The 19,133-nt window shown below is 46.5% G+C and overlaps 1 protein-coding gene across 1 annotated transcript in view; it reads right to left on the bottom strand.

Annotated features, from left to right (window-relative positions):
- LOC311237163 (ephrin type-A receptor 5-like) overlaps window positions 1-4,998 on the bottom strand; it is a gene marked incomplete at its 3' end in the record, with an annotated part of 196,381 nt that extends 191,383 nt beyond the window's left edge. The window contains 1 exon segment of the mRNA XM_084324972.1: window positions 4,945-4,998. Coding sequence (XP_084181098.1) covers window positions 4,945-4,983 — 39 coding nt within the window. The 5' untranslated portion in view covers window positions 4,984-4,998.
- Window positions 4,999-19,133: the final 14,135 nt, after the last annotated feature.

A 19,133-nucleotide genomic window follows, 5' to 3' on the forward strand; every position in this document is an offset into this window, starting at 1 on the left:
TTAGCTTCCCTGTTTGCCCAGTTTAGCTTCCCTGTTAGTCCTGTTTAGCTCCCTTGTTAGCCTGTTACTCCCCTGTTTAGCTTGTTAGTCTCCCCGGTTAGCTCCCCTGTTTGCTTCCCGTTTTGCCCTGTTTGACCCCCCTGTAGCTAGCCATGCCCTGGCAGCTAACCCAGTTTCCCTCTGCATGGCCCCGGTCTGCTAGCTTGGCCCCGGCTGTTAGCACAGCCTCTATGTTAATGCAGCCTTGCAGCTGGCATAGGCCCTGTAGCTAGCCAGGCCCAAGCAGCTAACCCGGTCCCTCTGCATGGCCTCCACTTTTTTGTGTAGTTTCTCCCACTGCTAGGACTGCCCTTCAGCTAGCAAGGTCAGTATTCCCACAGCTAGGACTGTCCTTCCAGCTAGCTTGTTCTCTCATGCTGGTCCAGCCCTGTCTGCCAGCCTAGCTCCGGCAGCTAGCGCAGCCTCTATGTAGATGTAGCAGTACAGCTAGCATAGGCCCTGTAGCTATCAGTGCCTTGGCAGCTACCCTTTCCCTCTGCTAGCCTAGCTCGGCAGCTAGCGCAGCCTCTATGTTGATGTAGCAGTACAGCTAGCATAGGCCCTGTAGCTATCAGTGCCCTGGCAGCTACCCTTTCCCTCTGCTAGCCCTTTCCCGGTGCTACCATGGTTACCCCTTTGCTACCCTGCTTGCCCCTCAGTTCCTCTAGACCAGTTGCTCTAGACCAGTTCTCTAGACCCAGTTCCTCTAGACCAGTTCCTCTAGACCAGTTCTCTAGACCAGTTCTCTAAACCAGTTCTCTAGACCAGTTCTCTTGCCCAGTTCGCTAGACTAGTTCTCTAGACCCAGTTCCTCTAGACCAGTTCCCCCAGTTGCCCCTCTGCTACCCTAGTTACCCCTCGGCGACCCTGTTTCTTTTGCTAGCCCCACTCTTGTGGTGGCTTCCCCTGCTGGCTTGGCCAGTACCTCTTGTTTTGCCCCCTGCCACTCTGTCTGTATTTGTTTTGGGTCGCCGGGTGGCTCCCGTTGGAGGGGGGGATACTGTGAGGTTTTGCCCGCTGCTCACTACCTTTTCTCTGTCTTCTTTAAGCCTACTGTTAGGAATTCCCTATTCTCTGTCTTCTTTAAGCCTACTGTTAGGAATTCCCTACTCACTCTCTCTAGCCCCCACCCTCTCGTTCCTTACCCTTAGTGGCCACACCTGTTTGATATTCTATTATCTCTCGCACCTGTGGTGGCAGGCTAATTAGTCCCCCTGTGGGCTTTAAATACCAGGGCGCTTCCCCTCGTTTTGGCGTGGGGTCGTGTTGTATACTTGCCGAGTCATATTCTCTAAACATCTAGACTCTTTCGGGAGATCCTCTGTCTGCCTATGCTGTTCCATTCTCCGGCGTCGAGATGTTTGCTCCAGCCTTCGCCAGCTGTCGCCGTTGCCTGTGGGGGAGACTGGTCTGCGCTCCCTGTACTTCCACGGGAGGCACCCCAGCGTTCCACTGCAGACCCCCGCGCAGCTGTTCGTCCTGACGCACATCCAGACCAGCGCAGACGCTCTCCAGTCCTCAGCGCGCAACGCGCATCTTCCAAGGACGCTCGAGCTTGGCACGCTCTCCAGACCAGCGCGCAACGCGCATCTTCCAAGAACCTTCGAGCTTGGCACGCTCCTCCGTACCAGCGCACGGACGCGCATCTTCCAGACCTTCGAGCTTGGCACGCTCCTCCGTACCAGCGCACTGACGCGCATCTTCCAGACCTTCGAGCTTGGCACGCTCCTCCGTACCAGCGCACTGACGCGCATCTTCCAGACCTTCGTGCTTGGCACACTCCTCCTCGCAGACGCACCCCGAGGCGTCTCTCTGTTCCGACGCGCACACCAAGGTGTGGCGCGCACTCTGTTCCTCGGCTCCAACAGCGGCTACCCGGTGGACGACGCTCTCGCCACCGCCTCTGTTCCGACGCGCACACCAAGGTGTGGCGCGCACTCTGTTCCTCGGCTCCAACAGCGGCTACCCGGTGGACGACGCTCTCGCCACCGCCACTGTTCCGACGCGCACACCAAGGTGTGGCGCGCACTCTGTTCCTCGGCTCCAACAGCGGCTACCCGGTGGACGAAGCCCTCGTCACCACCACTGTTCCAGCACTCTGTTCCTCGGCTCCGACAGCGGCTACCCGGTGGACGATGCCCTCGTCACCGCCACTGTTCCAGCACTCTGTTCCTCGGCTCCGACAGCGGCTACCCGGTGGACGACATCCTCGCCACCGCCGCTGTTCCAGCGCTCTGTTCCTCGGCTCGGACAGCCAGCCACCCGGTGGCGATGCCCTCGCCCCGTTGCTGTCCCTGTACCTTTACGCATACGCCTGGGTGAGTTTTGATTGTGATGTCACTCACTCAGTGTAATGCTTTTTGCCCCCCCGTTCCCGTTGCTGTCCCTGTACCTTTACGCATACGCCTGGGTGAGTTTTGATTGTGATGTCACTCACCCAGCGTAGTGCCCTTGCCCCCGTTCCCGCTGCTGTCCCTGTACCTTTACGCATACGCCTGGGTGAGTTTTGATTGTGATGTCACTCACCCAGCGTAGTGCCCTTGCCCCCGTTCCCGCTGCTGTCCCTGTACCTTTACGCATACGCCTGGGTGAGTTTTGATTGTGATGTCACTCACTCAGCGTAGTGCCCTTGCCCCCGTACCCGCTGCGTTTCCTGTACCATTACGCATGCGCCTGGGTGAGTTTAGATTGTGATGTCACTCTCCCAGCGTATTGCCTCTGTTTTTGGTTCTCACTTAGAATAGTATTTTTGGACATTACATCTCCCCCTGTGTGTTTGTCACACGAAGATATTATTACTTTGTTCACTTTGTTATTTGGACTGTTCTGCACCTGCTCTGTTTTTTCCCTTTTGTGCATTAACTATCTCCTCTGTCCTGCAGAGCGGCCCAGATGATTTCCACCAGTCCTCCCAGTTCCTCCCTGTTCCCCAGCCCGCCTCCGCGGGCCTCAGTCCCCTCTGTTCCCTAGTTCTCCCCTTTCTAGTTCCACCTAGTTCCTGGTCCCAAGTTCTCCCCTTCTAGTTCCACCTAGTTCCTGTTCCCTAGTTCTCCCCTTTCTAGTTCCACCTAGTTCCTGGTCCCAAGTTCTCCCCTTCTAGTTCCACCTAGTTCCTGTTCCCTAGTTCTCCCCTTTCTAGTTCCACCTAGTTCCTGGTCCCAAGTTCTCCCCTTCTAGTTCCACCTAGTTCCTGTTCCCTAGTTCTCCCCTTTCTAGTTCCACCTAGTTCCTGGTCCCAAGTTCTCCCCTTCTAGTTCCACCTAGTTCCTGTTCCCTAGTTCCCTTAGTCCCCGGTTTCTCCTGTTCCCTAGCTCTCCTTGTCCCTAGTCCTCTCTCCCTAGTTCTCCTTGTCCCTGGTTTACCTAGTCTCTAGTTCCTCTGTCCCAAGGCGTTCCCTTAACCTTCCCTTAGGCGTTCCCTTACTTTCCCTTAGTGTTCTCCTTTCCTGCCCGCCTCTTAAAGGCACCTTTCCTTCCCCTCATATTATATTCCTGTATTTGTGATTCTCCCTTAAAGGGACAGTGCCCTTTTCCCTGTATTTCCCTGTTGTTCAATAAATATCTGTTTCTTGGCAAACCATCATACCTGTCTTGTGTTGTGCGATTGGGGTCGGTTACAAACCATAACAAGTACATAGTAAGTATGAATAATAAATAATGGCAGTAAAATACAAGTAAAATTGTAAAATAGTAGCATACGTATAGCTGGTTAAGGACTGGGGTAAGTTCTGTTCTTGAAGCATTTGCAATTGAAAAGTCACTACAGTAGTCAAGGTGTGCGTTAGGAACTGCATACTACTGTAGTAGTGATGTACCGTTGAACAAAATCCAGATCTGACTTTCAGACTAGACGTTGCAATATGACTCAAGATCCAACAATAGCATAGCAATCTTATTGTTAAAAATGTTGTCAGAAACATATTTTACGTTTAACAGAAAATAGAAGATTTACATATTTAAAATGTTCTCAGTGTCCTTATTCTGAACAAACAATGCAAAACACAGGAAAAGGCAATTTTCACAATATGATATATAGTGTTCCATTTAACCTCTTACTACGCACCAGGACGTACAGTATACGTCCCGTTTTGCCCTTGCGCACAGGTCGCGGCACTTTGCGAGCGTCTACCGGCTCGGGGTTGCATTTTCCGCCAAACATATTATAGACGGTTCGAAACATCTATTTGCCATCATTCGAACGCCACCTCACTCGACCAATTCCGTGCCTCGGTTCTCGAGTTACATGACGATATGTCAGGCGAGCGTCTTTTTGCAGGCCGCGTGTCAAATGACGCTCGAGAACTGAGCCAAGCAGATATAACCTTCAGAGGTCATTGACTAGAAGTAGAAAGGGTGGAACACTCCTTAGACATACAAGAACGCCCTATACACTAGCAACTGACATACAAGAACGCCCTATAGAATGTACACTTTTACTTTGGATACTTCCGATGTATTCAATTTCAAATAGTCTTTTCTGCATTTAATCGAACTCAACTTCTTCCACCATCGTTGTACATAGGGCATAATAAAAAATATTGTTGGTTTCCTGTTGGTTGTCAGTTTGGCCATGGGTAGGTAGGGAATTTATTTTATTTAATTTTTTTATTTTATTCTTTCCCACGGCGACTATGGATAGGGAATTTCTTTATTTAATTAAAATGTTCACAACAACATGGATGCATGTACTCTGCCAGCATGTTTAATATCCATAATACTAAATGTTTGACTAAGATTTCTATGAAACTTTATTATAAAAAGAAAAAGAAAAAAAATCTGATTTTTTTTTTTTTTTTTTAATATTTTTTTTTTAAAACTCATAAAATATATTGGGTCGCACCTAAATCGGCAGGGTCGGTCGGCAACCGGAAACCAACCATTATTTTTGTTAGGCCTAGACACTCACCCCGTTGTTTGGGTAGGCCACCCAGCCCAGGTCTCCCATCACAGAGCGCGAATCCAGAAGATTCACTGTGAATGAAAAACAGACCGGGTCAGTACACACAAGTCTTAGTGTCAAGTCAAGTCAAGTGTTCCTTTATTGACCCCCTTGAGGAAGTTCAGGTGTCATAGCAGCATGTGGGAGGGGTGAGGGGAGGTACAGGCAGGGGGGAAATGGAAATAGTAATAATAGATTCTACTCAGTAGAACATAATAATAATAAATGGTAAATGGTGCATTTACAGTATATAGCGCTTTTATCCAAAGCACTTTATAATTTGTTCCTCTCACATTCACACACCGATGGCGGAGGCGACCATGCAAGGTGCCAACCTGCTCATCGAGAGCAATTAGTTCAATTGTACAAGGACACTTCAACACGCTGCCTGGGAGGAGCGGGAATCAAACCGGGAACATCCGGATTACCAGACGACTACCTCCGGTGCCACTTTCGTCCCAATAATAGTGGAATGACAGTATTTATTATTCTATCAATAATAATAATAATAATAAGATTAATAATGAAAGTATACATGGTATATAGTAGTAGCACACTGTGCCAGAGTCTGTGCAGTGTTTCATAATTCAGTTTGAGTCGGGACAAAAAGAAAGTTGACATATTATGTTTCTCTTCAACCATTTTCAACCATCAGCAGAACATGTTTGTGATTTGTTTTAACATAGAAACTAGTCTAAATAAAATTTAACTTATTACTTACTTCTCTCCTTGTAGTGAACATGTCATATCTGGTGGGTGTAGCACAACCCAAATTCTTTATTAATTATTTCCTTCCCTGCCTGGCTACCCCACACCCAAGAATAAAGGATTTTGACAAATTGGGCTGTACATTAGGTAGACAGTGTTCTTGGCTCCAAAAAGCACAGATAATTGATTGTTTTTGTCCCTGGTGTGACATCACCACAGGCAATAATTCTGAAGACTTCAAATCCTGGCCAGACAGCATTTTCCCCCCAGTACCTGAATGACATTTACATTTACATTTAGTAATTTAGCTGACGCTTTTATCCAAAGCGACTTACAAGTTCTATATGACAAGTCATCAGGAAGGGCACAACTCTATCAGCTGAGTAACAAAAATTGTAACAACATTTCAGCCCGATCCATACAAAATCCATTTTCCATAATATATCTCCCTCAACAAACTATCAATATCTAACACAAGGCTCCTTAACCTCTTAAAACCCATTCTGCGCCAAAGACGAGTATACTCGTTATTGCCGTCCAACCGTTGAGCGCCAACAACGAGTAAACTCGTTTTTATGATTGTTATTATTATTAGCTATATCCATTCATAATTCATGGCTGCAGCCTCTGCAGACCCTTCAGACCCTGTTTGAGCTGGGAGACGGTCAACACCGCCCTCTACTGCCTTGCGGAGCTATTGCACACAGTTTTTTTTCTAGACTTTCACAAAAAGGTAAAGAAACGAACTACGTTCTATTTCATGGCAATAACGTTCAGGTTTGTTCGACCCGTGAGATATGATACTGAAAATAACGTAAAAAAAAAGGTTCACGCTGGAAGATGATTGACAGGGGCTGGCGTGATTTGGCATTTAGATTTATGATTGATGAACGAAGTGTTGGTACTTTGTTCAATGCATGGGTGGACTACATGTTCACAGTTCTAGGGGAACTACCCGCATGGCCTCATAGAGACATATGGGTCATGAGTTTAAGATGTAGGCCTACTCTGTATAAAATATATATAAATATATATAGATATATCCCTTTGTGATTTACATGTTTCTTTTAGATTTACACGCTTCTTTTTGATTTACATATTCTGAAAAGGTTGTGCTTGTAAGTGGTATTTTGTACTTTTTTGTAGATCTCTTGTGGGAATGTGTTGTCACTTCCTATGTTGTCACTTCCTGTTTGTCTTGTATATACTATGGTCACTTACCCTTCATGCTTCATGCAAGCCATTCTGAAGAAGGTGTGTTCACACCGAAACGTCATGATTACAGGCTGCCAATAAATATGGAAAAACCTGGTGTGCGTGCCTGGATATTGTTTCCCTATTTTTATGTATGATATTAGAGGTTACAGCACCCAGTGTCAAGTCTAGTGAGGTGAGCGCGTTCTACTACTTTTTTCACTCATAGAGACATAATAATGGCACAAATGCCAGGAAAGTACAGAGAGGAATTTCCTACAATGATGGCTATTAGACTGTACAGAATTAAAAATTCAAACCCCAACTTCCAAAGCTACTCAACCTACAAGTCTGCAAATACATTGAAATCCCTCATAGCATGTGATCCACGAGATTCTGTAATATTTTGTTCAACTCTTTTCACTGGATCTATGTCTTACAAAGAAATAGTTAGGCAGAGCAACTTTATTAAGCTGATGAAAAATCTGCTTAAACATGGCTATCTGCAGGAAGGGGATGGGCTTATGGTAGATAAAGGATTTTTAATTGAAAATGACCTACAAGAAATTGGACTTGAAATAAACATCCCACCCTTCGTCAGAGGAAAAAGGCAGGTGCCCTCTACAGATGTCTGCCTGACAAAAAAAAGTGGCTGCACACAGGACACATGTTGAACGTGCTATATCAAAGATAAAGACATTTAAAATTGTGTCAGAGAGGATCCCTAACATAAGGTTGACAAACATCAACCAGATCTGGTATGTTGTGAGCATGCTGTCTAACTTCCAGCCAAGAATACCATTACCTGATAGCTCAAGCCACAACCAATGGGCTATTATTCTTTCACATCAAACTGCATGACGGTGCAAACAATTTTTTTCAATAAACTGTGAATGAGCACCATTTTGCCTTTATTACCAAATGTATCTGTGTTTTTATTGTGCTTTGAAACTACCTGTTAGCGTTAGAGTGTAGGTGGGGATCACTTTTGCCACCACTGCAGAGGTTATAGGCTGGCCTGCTACCTTTTTCCCTCTGGGTTTATGCCACTGCTGTGGCCAACTTGTACAGGAGGCAGTGTCTTCATTTTATGCACGAGAAATGTCTAAACTGTACATGAGCCCAATGATGTGTGCACAGTACCCTGGTGCCCTATGGTTTCAACAGAAATGAGAAGGGGAGAAAAGAAATTGGCTACTGTTTGAGAACACTGCTCGTACTAGCTGCTACTTGAATATAGCTCCCCTCTCCACTAAAATGTATCAGCAATTGTAGTAATCATGGATTATCGTCATAGTTCTTGTAATCTTCAATCAAGTGAACTGTAAGTAATGCTTGAGAGTAGCTAGCTAACGTTATATATAGCTAATGCTTGCATCACCATGGAGGTCTAAGGTAAATGTGTATCTCATGAACGTACTTTTCCACTGCATATTGTAACCCTCTCTGTCTGCTTCTAGATGAAATATTTGTGTTATCTTTAAAAAACAGGTCTATTACCTGCTGTGGTAAATCTCCCGCGGCCTAGCCCCTTTCGTGACTGTGAAGCAAGGCTTGCATCACAGTCAGGAAAGGGGCTACCTGCGGCCATCGTCAACAGTCATTCACGGTCGACTTTGTTTGTCCGACTTTTCAAAGGGGGCGTGGCTTAGCGATAGGTCTATTAGATCTGAAATTAGTTTCAAATAGCATTGGTCCGGATGGGAGAATTCAGTACTGTATCTACTGTATCACTGTGTGTGTGTGTGTGTGTGTGTGTGTGTGTGTGTGTGTGTGTGTGTGTGTGTGTGTGTGTGTGTGTGTGTGTGTGTGTGTGTGTGTGCGTGCGTGCGTGCGTGCGTGCGTGCGTGCGTGCGTGCGTGCGTGCGTGCGTGCGTGTGTGTGTGTGTGTGTGTTCAATAACAATAAGTAGTAGTAGTAGTAAGATCAAATAAAATAAAATATAAAGTGAAGTAGGATAAAATAAAATAGTAAATTATGTACAGGGTTGAGTTTACCCAGTTTATTTAGTTAGCGCCTCTTGGAACCTTTTCAACCTGAAGAAGAAGAAATCACTCGCCTTGCCACTTCAGTGCAGGCAAACGTCTCACGTGGGAACCCAGCATAACCCACAGATTACTAAATAACCAGAGATCTCATAAATATATAATTAGTTTGAATGAGATTATTAGCTGTGGTAATAGTAGCTGTGAATTTCAGATGTGACTTGGCCTATTAGTCCGAACCACAGCTTTTTACTCCATTTCCACAATACACACACACACACACACACACACACACACACACACACACACGCACACACACACACACACACACACACACACACACACACACACACACACACACACACACACACACACACACACACACGCACACGCACACTTTGGAGAGTTTGTAACTCAGAAAGACAACGGCAACATGTCTGTCTTCATGAAATAAAACAGATTTGTATTAGTTGAATTAAAAACGAGTTGTAGTTGAATTATAAACAAGTGAACTAGTTAAGTCGGACCTGGCACTCGTCATTCACGCATGCGTGTTTCAACAATGGGGAGCTGTGTTAGTCAGTTAGGGACATTTGCTATTGTAAGTCTGCCCTCCAGGTCCGGCAAAAATCATATCTAAAATCTAAAATAGATGATGTAATAATAGATCTTACCTGACCCAATGACCCATAGTCCCATAACATCTGTGGTGCAAGACTACCTCAGTTCTGCATTTGGGCATAATAACCTTTCACTGCACTGTACTTGTATGTGATGAATAATATTGAACTTGGACTTGATGAAACATCCAATAATAGTTTCTCCATTTCTCTCTGACTTCACTGAATTCTCAGCAACACTCAAGATGAGACGTGGGTCCTTAGGCATTAGAAGGCATCATAATGCCTAAATAGTTATCACTTTATGAGTGCATTATAATAATCATAATGTGAATTATGATATATGACATGTTATAATACACAGTACACTGCTATGTAAAACCTCAAGATGTTTGAGACTTTCTCAGTTAACAATAATCTCAATAACAATAACTGTATAGCACCGTAATGCATGTAATTTTCCTCTTATAATATACGAGTGGAGTGGTGCTTATAAGCGTATACTGTAATATGCTCATAATAAGCCTGTGTCTTGTGTCTCTCAATGCACTTCAAGTGGTTAAGTGGTGATAATTCTTCTGATGATCCACAGCGACTCTTAACTCAGACTCAGCCCTCAGAGGTCTGATAGTTAGTTAATCATCTATAAAATCGCTGGAAAAGGAAGGTCATAAATCATACTGATGTTCACATACAGGCATACACCGGCTGACGCTAACAGTATGTCAGTAAAACGTTAGGTTATGACTATAACCAAGTTCTGTTAGTATAGCAACGCTCGGCATCGCTCTCTGCACTATCTCGCATACGTGCACGCGCACTGAATAAAGACCACAATGTACCTTTAATCCCAATATTTGTCTGACCACACCCCTATCAGCTTACCCATATAAGCAGGGGTGGGGCCACCCACTCTCCTCCTTCCCAAGCTTTCGCCACAAGGCGAGGTCAAAGGCTGCAGCGGCGTCGGATGCCGAGCGTCGCTATACTAACAGAACTTGGTTATAGTCATAACCTAACGTTCTGTATCGTATCGCTCTCGCTCGGCATCGCTCTCTGCACAAGGGAGGCCGAGCGAGAGCCAACGGCCGACAAATACACCCCGCTGACAGCCCCCCACAAACCATCAGAACAGGGAGGGCCGAGCCCCCCCGACCCACCCTAATGGCGGGCACCCCCCCTATTAGGGGCTTCACGGGAGGGCGACGGACCCGACCGTGCGAAGAGGCACTCAAGCAACTCAACGCACAGGGTGAGCAGACCGTGGCTTGACCCCACGACTACACACACGCACAACCCGCATGCCACCCGGGAACGAATGGAGGAACAACCTCGTTACTGCCCCCAGAATCACGGGGTCAAGGGCAAACCCAACCCCGTGGCAAGGCCGTAGCAGCGGAGCACGAAGGAAGACCCAGACCCACCAAAAGGACTGGACTCCCTAGAATGGGGGCCCGGAGAAGTCCATGATGCCAGCATCAAGACCCCACCAGGTGGGCACGTAGTGCCCCGCCCCCCACATCACCAGCGTATTCGGACAAAGGCCCCTCAGTTACTGCACCTGGTATTCCCAGGCGGAATCCCATCCAAGTACTAACCAGGCCAGAACCTGCTTAGCTTCCGAGATCGGACGAGATCGGGCGTGTTCAGGTTGGTATGGCCGTAAGCCGAGCGGGCCCCGTCCCCCCAATAGTACACCGCCTGGCACACTGACCCTGCAGAACAGGCAGTCAGCATGGCCGTAAGCACACAAAAAAGGTTAACTAACGGAAGCAGGCAGCGCACCGGGGAAAAACCAGGCAACAGGCTGTTAACCCTAGCCTGGAGACTGCGGACGAGACAGGCGCCAGAGGGGACAGCTGAACACAGCCGCCCCGGCGGAAGGAGCGTAAGCTGGCGGTGTTGCATGACCAAGCCTCCATTTAAAAACCCCCACCCAGAGGGGTCGAGGCAGAGAAGGCTGACACGATTGGCAGACGTCATGAACGTGCAGGGGCACCCTCAAACGGTGAACCCGGGAGTTGACACTGCTCCAACACACCAGGGAATCAACCACCTCGGTGTTACCCAATGCGGTGGTTGTTCCTATAACCCCTCAAGAAAAAACTCCAAAACACACCTGCGGGTATACACCGGCTATACCGCAGTACAAGTGTTTCAGTTTCCAAAAAGGGTTAACCCAGGCCTACGGGTCGCAAACATCACTTCGGACCGGGCCTGGCGGTACGGGAAGCACAGGGTCACCAGAGGAGGTCAAAAAACCACCCCCACAGGCCCCTCTTCGCCATGCGTGAGAGAGGAGCGAAAAATAATGGAGAACCAGCCCCTAAGCACACCGTACCTGGTATTCCCCGGCGGTCTCCCAACCAAGTACTAACCAGGACCAACCTGTGTAGCGGCCGAGATCCGACGAGATCGAGCGCGTACAGAATGGCATGGCTGTAAGCCATGACGACAGTGCTGAGTAAAAACATACCCAACCAGGGTCTCCATAGCGCTTAACCCTGTGACACCCAGACCGACCTGGCATTTTTCCCCCTGAAAAAAGCCCAAGTCCCTCAGGGTACCAGAACAGCAGATCTGCATCCCCGGCGGACAACGGGTTCAACTGATCTGGACCAGCGTGACCAGAATCAGTCCCGTGCCCTAACCACGCCGACATGCCTACTCCAGGAGAAGGGCAGATATGCGTGTTGATCTTAACATGAAAAGAAGGCGCCACCCAGACGTTCGGACGAACCGCGCCTGGTGGCCCACCCCAAGGGCGTGAGACCCCACCACATATGTTCAGATCCATCCCGTCATCATCCCCCAGACATGAACGAGAATCCGTCGACAACCCACCCAGGTCATGGGATGTGGTCGTCGGAAGAGGAAAAACCCCCATCTCAGTTGCTTTATAAAAACGCCGTTTCAACCACAAGCAACCAAGGCGTGCCAGTCAATCGCCTGTTTACAGCGAGCTAGCACTATACGTGCGTCGGGACACACCCCCATCAATGAACAGGCTAATTAGACCTGTCATTGAATCCCCAAGGCGCCCAGGGGAACGACAAGAGGGGTGTGACACTCCCTAACTCCAACACTTCTGGAATAGAAAGAAGGAAGCATCAACAGTATGTATCCCAGTCTACACAGCCGGGGTAAAAAAAATTCACATTTTTACATCCCACCACCCTCCCATAGGAAAGAGACGGGGATCCCCAGAGAGACTTCCCACGCGAGCTGTACAGATTGAAAAGAATATATTGCACCTTGAGCCATGTAAAAAACTGGTTTTAGGGCCCCCGGGGAAGAGGCACTGAACCCATACACACTCAATAAACGAATTGAATCGAATATACATACAATAGAAAAGGACCCTTCTAGAGGGTCCACTCACTTTGACAATCTGAGGAGGAAGGCTCTGTACTCTGATGGAGGCTTCCTCACATGGAAGAAGGAGTCCGAACTCACAGAAGGCCTGAATAGGCGCTTGGTGAGGAGGAGCCCTGACCACCCCCCCTGAAAACAGATCCATCACATGGACCTGAACAGCACACGGAAGTCCTACCAACAGAGACGCGCACGGTGACGTACTCTATGGCGGGGGAATTCCTGCGGTGCACACGCCCAATATACCAGGCCGTGGGACCAGGAACTCCCTCCCCCCCCCCCCCGTAACGTGCCGAACCGCCACGTGACGGGAACCTTGAAGGACAGGGGGTGTACCCCTGACCGACAGAACAATGGGGAGAGGAAAGGTTACCAGTTCACCCCTTTACGACCCCACACCCATGATACGATGTAACGACAAAAAGAGAATATGACACAGTCATAGTCAGCTCTATGAAGCGTTTCACAGCTCCACACAGCGCATGAGCTAACCTGCTATCTGATTTTTACTAAGGAAAAACACAGAATAGAGAGGGCTCTAAGAACCCCGGTCCAACATACACATGTGCTTCTGTGGCCAGTACAACCCAGTTGTAGGTCACATGACACACACAACCCATCATCACCTACAAAAAATGGCAAAAACACTCAACAGAGGAACGCCGTTTTTTTCACAATGAGAGAATACATCATTCTTGATTAGTATCGACCACAGGCCTTGCTAAGCACACATGACAGCAACCAAACCAATTTCCCATTAGGAAATAAGTTTCTCCAGCAGATTTAGCACAACCTCAGCAATCAAGCTAAGAGTTACATCGTATCCCTACCACACAAAAGACACAATTAATGCACAACATGTCTGATAGGAGGGTGAAAAAGTCCCCAGGGAACCGGGGGGGAAAACACAATCCTCCTATTTTACCCTCAATACGGCCAGTTAAAACAGGAAAACCTGTTAATGTGTGAACACACTGTTCATTGTCATTACAGTCTGAGAAAGAACATTCTTTTACTCACTTGTCACCAAGCATAGCTTCATAGGTTAGTTACCTTAGTTGTGAGTACACGGTGCATATAAACACCATGATGTTTCTCACACAACAACCAGATCATTCCCCGATTTGCACGGAGAAGCTAACTGCCAGTGACAAAAACAGCTCACACATAACCCGCAACGTATCCTAAATGCATTGTAGCAACACACGTTTTGGGAAAAACACCGTTATTCACAATACATTTAGCAAAGTAAAACCAGAAGACGTGTTATGAGGTCTGGTCAACCCCGTTCCTACCCGGAACGCAGATCAGCGAAGTGCAGTCACAGACACCGTAGGAACACAGTCGCTCCTGTGTTGTCCGAACTGGGCAGCGTCACCGCCCCAACCCGCACTACAGTCCCCTGTTGATGCAACCTTGCCGTCCTGGCTCAGGGCAGGGTCGACGAAACATCCCCTGTCAAGGATGACGTCGTGGTCAAGAGTGTAAAACATGTTAAAATCAAAGCACGTTCAACAGAATAGCATCACGACGCACGCGATCAGAAGCGAGCTCACGGCGGCGCGCGAGAAGCTAAGCTACCCCGCGCCAGCCATGGCCATAGCAGCAAGCTAACGTTACCTAGCGACCACGACATGCTAGCCCCGCAGCTAACAGCTGACTGGCTAATAGTAGGCCCTAAGCAGGCCATGCAGCGATCCAGCAGGCTAACGCAGCAGTTAACAGCTGACTGGCTAACCGTAAGCTATGAACATGTAAACAATGACATAACACTCACCCAGACAGGCCGCCGTTCTGAACCTCTCCTCACTTTTTAAGAGAAAAGAGAAAACAAGATGTCAACACCGCTTCACAACGGTGACTTTACCACATCCGACGGAATCAGCACAGTACCAACTGGCCTGTGTAGCTGACTTTGAACATGAATCTGCCGCTATCGCACATTACATGCACATATCCCCTCGTGAAGGAATACTCTCATTTGGATATGAAAGATGGGGCCTTAACACGGTGACAGAGAGAATCCACTCGTCCAGAACACACAGGGATCACCAGTGTCAATGGTCGCGGCCCACTAGTTAAAACTATAATGGTCTTCAGACCAAGGCCTTCTGTCGCCTAGGTGGCTAAACAAAGGACCCTAGCCTGGGGCCGGTTTCCATAAACTTTGTCAAGTAGCCCCCATAGCACTAACAGACAAGTGGAGCCCGCCAGCAAACACTACTCACCCAACCTGGAACGCACCGCTTCTCACAACAGCGGCATGTCCGACAGTTCAGCTGTGGCCTGACAGGTTTCACCCCAACAAACACAGCAAGGAACTGCAGTTGAGAAGCATGCAGCGGCGTGCTCCCAATACGAAAACCGGTGGAGGGTTTTTAGAATGATCATCATCTTCCAGACACTCCAGTACGAAGACAATATCGCCGTATTTTCTCGAAAATAGTGAGAGAGAAAATAAAGATATGATGTCAACGTATCCTTGTTTCCCAAAGCTGCTCCTAAACCTTTCTTCCATCATGGTGTCAAGTGTGGGGATCTACCGAGGCACTTCTTCCTTGTGGTGAAAGCGAGAAGGAGGAGAGTGGGTGGCCCCACCCCTGCTTATATGGGTAAGCTGATAGGGGTGTGGTCAGACAAATATTGGGATTAAAGGTACATTGTGGTCTTTATTCAGTGCGCGTGCACGTATGCGAGATAGTGCAGAGAGCGATGCCGAGCGAGAGCGATACGATACAGAACTGTATTATGAAATACTGTGGCTATATCTCAGCTGATGTCGGGTGAAAACCTTGTATCTCCTGAACAACTTTTCAGACTAAGCAATGAACTGATGCCACTTATTCCCCCACAGCTGATGCAGATGGAGACCTAAACTCGAATCTAATCTAAACTGATATCAAGTACTGATCCATCACTTATATTGAACAGTACAGACTTTGACCTTTAGTATGGGGTCGTTGACAACCAAAAAAGATTGAGATATACCATACGCAGTATTCTTCTCTATTACAGAGATTTTAAATGCTTATTTGTGTCAGTAATGCAGAAAATAAAGTAACTTTACTTTGAATTCTGATTTATTACACACGGCTCCCGGTATCAGATCGTAGTACTGGGAGAATTGTCTGATCACTATCACTACATCCTTTTCAGTGGAATTGTGTTGCTAGGGGAACTGTTTGGACTGCAGTCGACATCCTTTTGCAGTGTTCGCTAACATCATCAACGGAAAATCAAAAGTACACTCCCATACATGAGAGTTGGATGACATTTCAACATATCTGCACCAAGAGGAAGTAAACGAATCATTTGCAATAATTTTATTTCCCCTTCATACTTAGGGTCATAGTAGGGGTGTAACGATTCAACCTCACAACGGTTCGATTCGATTACGATTCTTCAGGCAACGATTCAATGCATCATGAAATCTCTTCATTTGACCACGATTCGATTCGATTAATTTTCGATAAATTTTCTATCAGTTAATTCCCCAAACAATTTTGAATACACAAATGTGGCTGGGGGAACTGATTCACTCAGCATGAATGGACTATATAGGTCAATAAAAACAATACACACAAAAAAAAACATTAAAAAAATATATATATTCGATTAATTTAGATTATAATCGATTCTAACATATTCAAATCGATGCATCGAATCGAACACATTAGAATCGAATCGATGCATTTCGATTAACACCCCTATTCATAGTATACAATATTTCACTGCTGGGCACCTGTGCCGCCATGTTTTACGTGTCTCCATGGGAATGACACCATGGAGGTATTGTTTCCTTTACTTTTCTGATAACTGCATAGCTTTAGCTTACACTACATACAAGCTTAACGTGTTATCATACAATTATTTTATACAATTATATTATAAAATACATGCAATTCAAAGCTATTGCCACATTTTCTTCCAAACATATTGGTCATGGAGGTCAGTAAATGGTTCGTTATGAGGCACTTGGGGCTTAGAGCTCTTTCAGGCTGTGTGACGTGTAGATGAAGAGCTCTGCGTTGGAGTGGGAGTCAAATGTACTGTAGTCCAGTTGGAATGTTTCTGTCGTCAAGTTGAAACCGTGGCTCACACTGCCAAGCATGCATTTTTAAAGGGCAAGGATTTTTAACATGTTTTTATTAGGGTCATGGGAGTTACAAGGTTTCTGTGGCGACAGCAGCGATAGCCGCACATCATCCTCTCCCTTTGTCAACAGACACACATCTACACAAACACAAAGACAGGTCAGTCTCCCTGTTTGTGGTTTGGGAAAGTGTTACGCAGGTCAGTGTAACCGATATTCCAGTAAGAAATATTGTCATGAATAATGTTGGGAAATCTGATGCATTATGTTAGTCGGAATGGATTGCGGGAGGTGTACACTCTTTTTAGAGCTGGGAAAAAATATAGAGAAAAAATTCAATATCGATTTGTTTCATTTGAATCAATTCTTAAAATCCCACAATTGATCTTTTAATCAATGCCTTTTTTCAGCTGGATGTGTGAAGATTTTCTCTAAATGATCATTTCTGGCACGCCTCCCGTCCTGCACACATTGACAATGGCAGGTGCTGGCCCCCTGACACCAGCACCGCCAAACCTAAATTAATAGAAATCAAATAAAAATTTAAATAAAAAATCTAATCGGGACCATGTCAATCGAAATCCAATCGAATTGGGTAATCAGTGCTGATACTCAGCCCTACACCTGTTTTCTTTTTACAGGTGACTTGGACTGTACCGACTGCCTCAGTAATTAGTTCATTCTAGTGAGTTCTCTTTTGTTTTAAGTATCATTTAAACAAAAGACAAAGATCCCTACTGTACAGTATGCACAGATGTGGTCAGGGACATGACCACTAGCCCTAGAGACCGGTAGGTTAAATCCACCCCAGAATACTTAGTTTAAGACCGAGCTGTAATCTGTATTTATGTAATCTGTATTTAGGTAATGAAATGTAAGTCTAATATAATAATGGAACGCTGCAACATTATTTGTGTGTCTTATAAACCCATGAGAGACACGAAAATAAAATAATCGATCATCATCATCTTCTCAGCAATAATGAACAATAACCAGACCCCCTCCCTGTGTTCCAGACTGGAACGATTTTAGCTAATTTCCTACAGGACAAATCTTTTTACCTGTTTGTCTAATGTCCACCTATAATCTTACTGGCACAATGTTACAGATCTTTATTATCATGACGTTGCAGAGAAACCTTGTCGATTACAGTGCCGGTATTGGATATCGAGACAATAACAGTCTAAAATAGGGTTTCCCCTGTGGCGCCAGCCAGAATGATGCTTCAGTCACCATGGAAATCAGATGGAGCTTAAATTATTCACTGATAATTACCTCTGAAGCTTCCAAGCCTAAGAAAGGGTAATCGGGACAGCCCTAGTTTACCCCCCCCCCCCCCCAATATGAAAGTCATTGTGACACATCTGCAATTTAAATTGAAACTTGTTTTTCTCTTTCAAATACACTGCAGAGGGACGTTGGAATTCTCTAATGGAGACAATTAATGGTATCTACTCTGCAGGCAGAGTGTATTGTGTCTTTAGAGACTGCTTTAGGAAATTGGAACAAAGTCTGAGGCAAATTCTACCAATGACGGACTGACTGGCTAACTGACTGACTGACTGACTGACTGCCTGACTGACTGACTGACTGACTGACTGACTGACTGACTGCCTGACTGCCTGACTGACTGACTGACTGACTGACTGACTGACTGACTGACTGACTGACTGACTGACTGACTGACTGACTGACTGACTGACTCACTGACTCACTGACTGACTCACTGACTCACTGACTCACTGACTCACTGACTCACTGACTGACTCACTGACTGACTCACTGACTGACTCACTGACTGACTGACTGACTGACTGACTGACTGACTGACTGACTGACTGACTGACTGACTGAATGACTCACTGACTCACTGACTGACTCACTGACTGACTGACTCACTGACTGACTGACTCTCTTACTCCCTCGCTCTCCCTCTCCACTTCCCCCCTCCCTTCTCTCTCTTTCTGAATATTCTCATATCTCTCTCTTACCCTGCATCTCTTTCTCTCTCTCTCTATTGCTCTCTCTCTCTCACACACACACACACACACACACACACACACACACACACACACACACACACACACACACACACACACACACACACAGACACACAGACACACACACACACACACACACACACACACACACACACACACACACACACACACACACACACAC

Source organism: Notolepis coatsorum (genome assembly GCF_963971535.1).
Source record: "Notolepis coatsorum genome assembly, chromosome: 11".
Lineage (NCBI taxonomy): Eukaryota > Metazoa > Chordata > Actinopteri > Aulopiformes > Paralepididae > Notolepis > Notolepis coatsorum.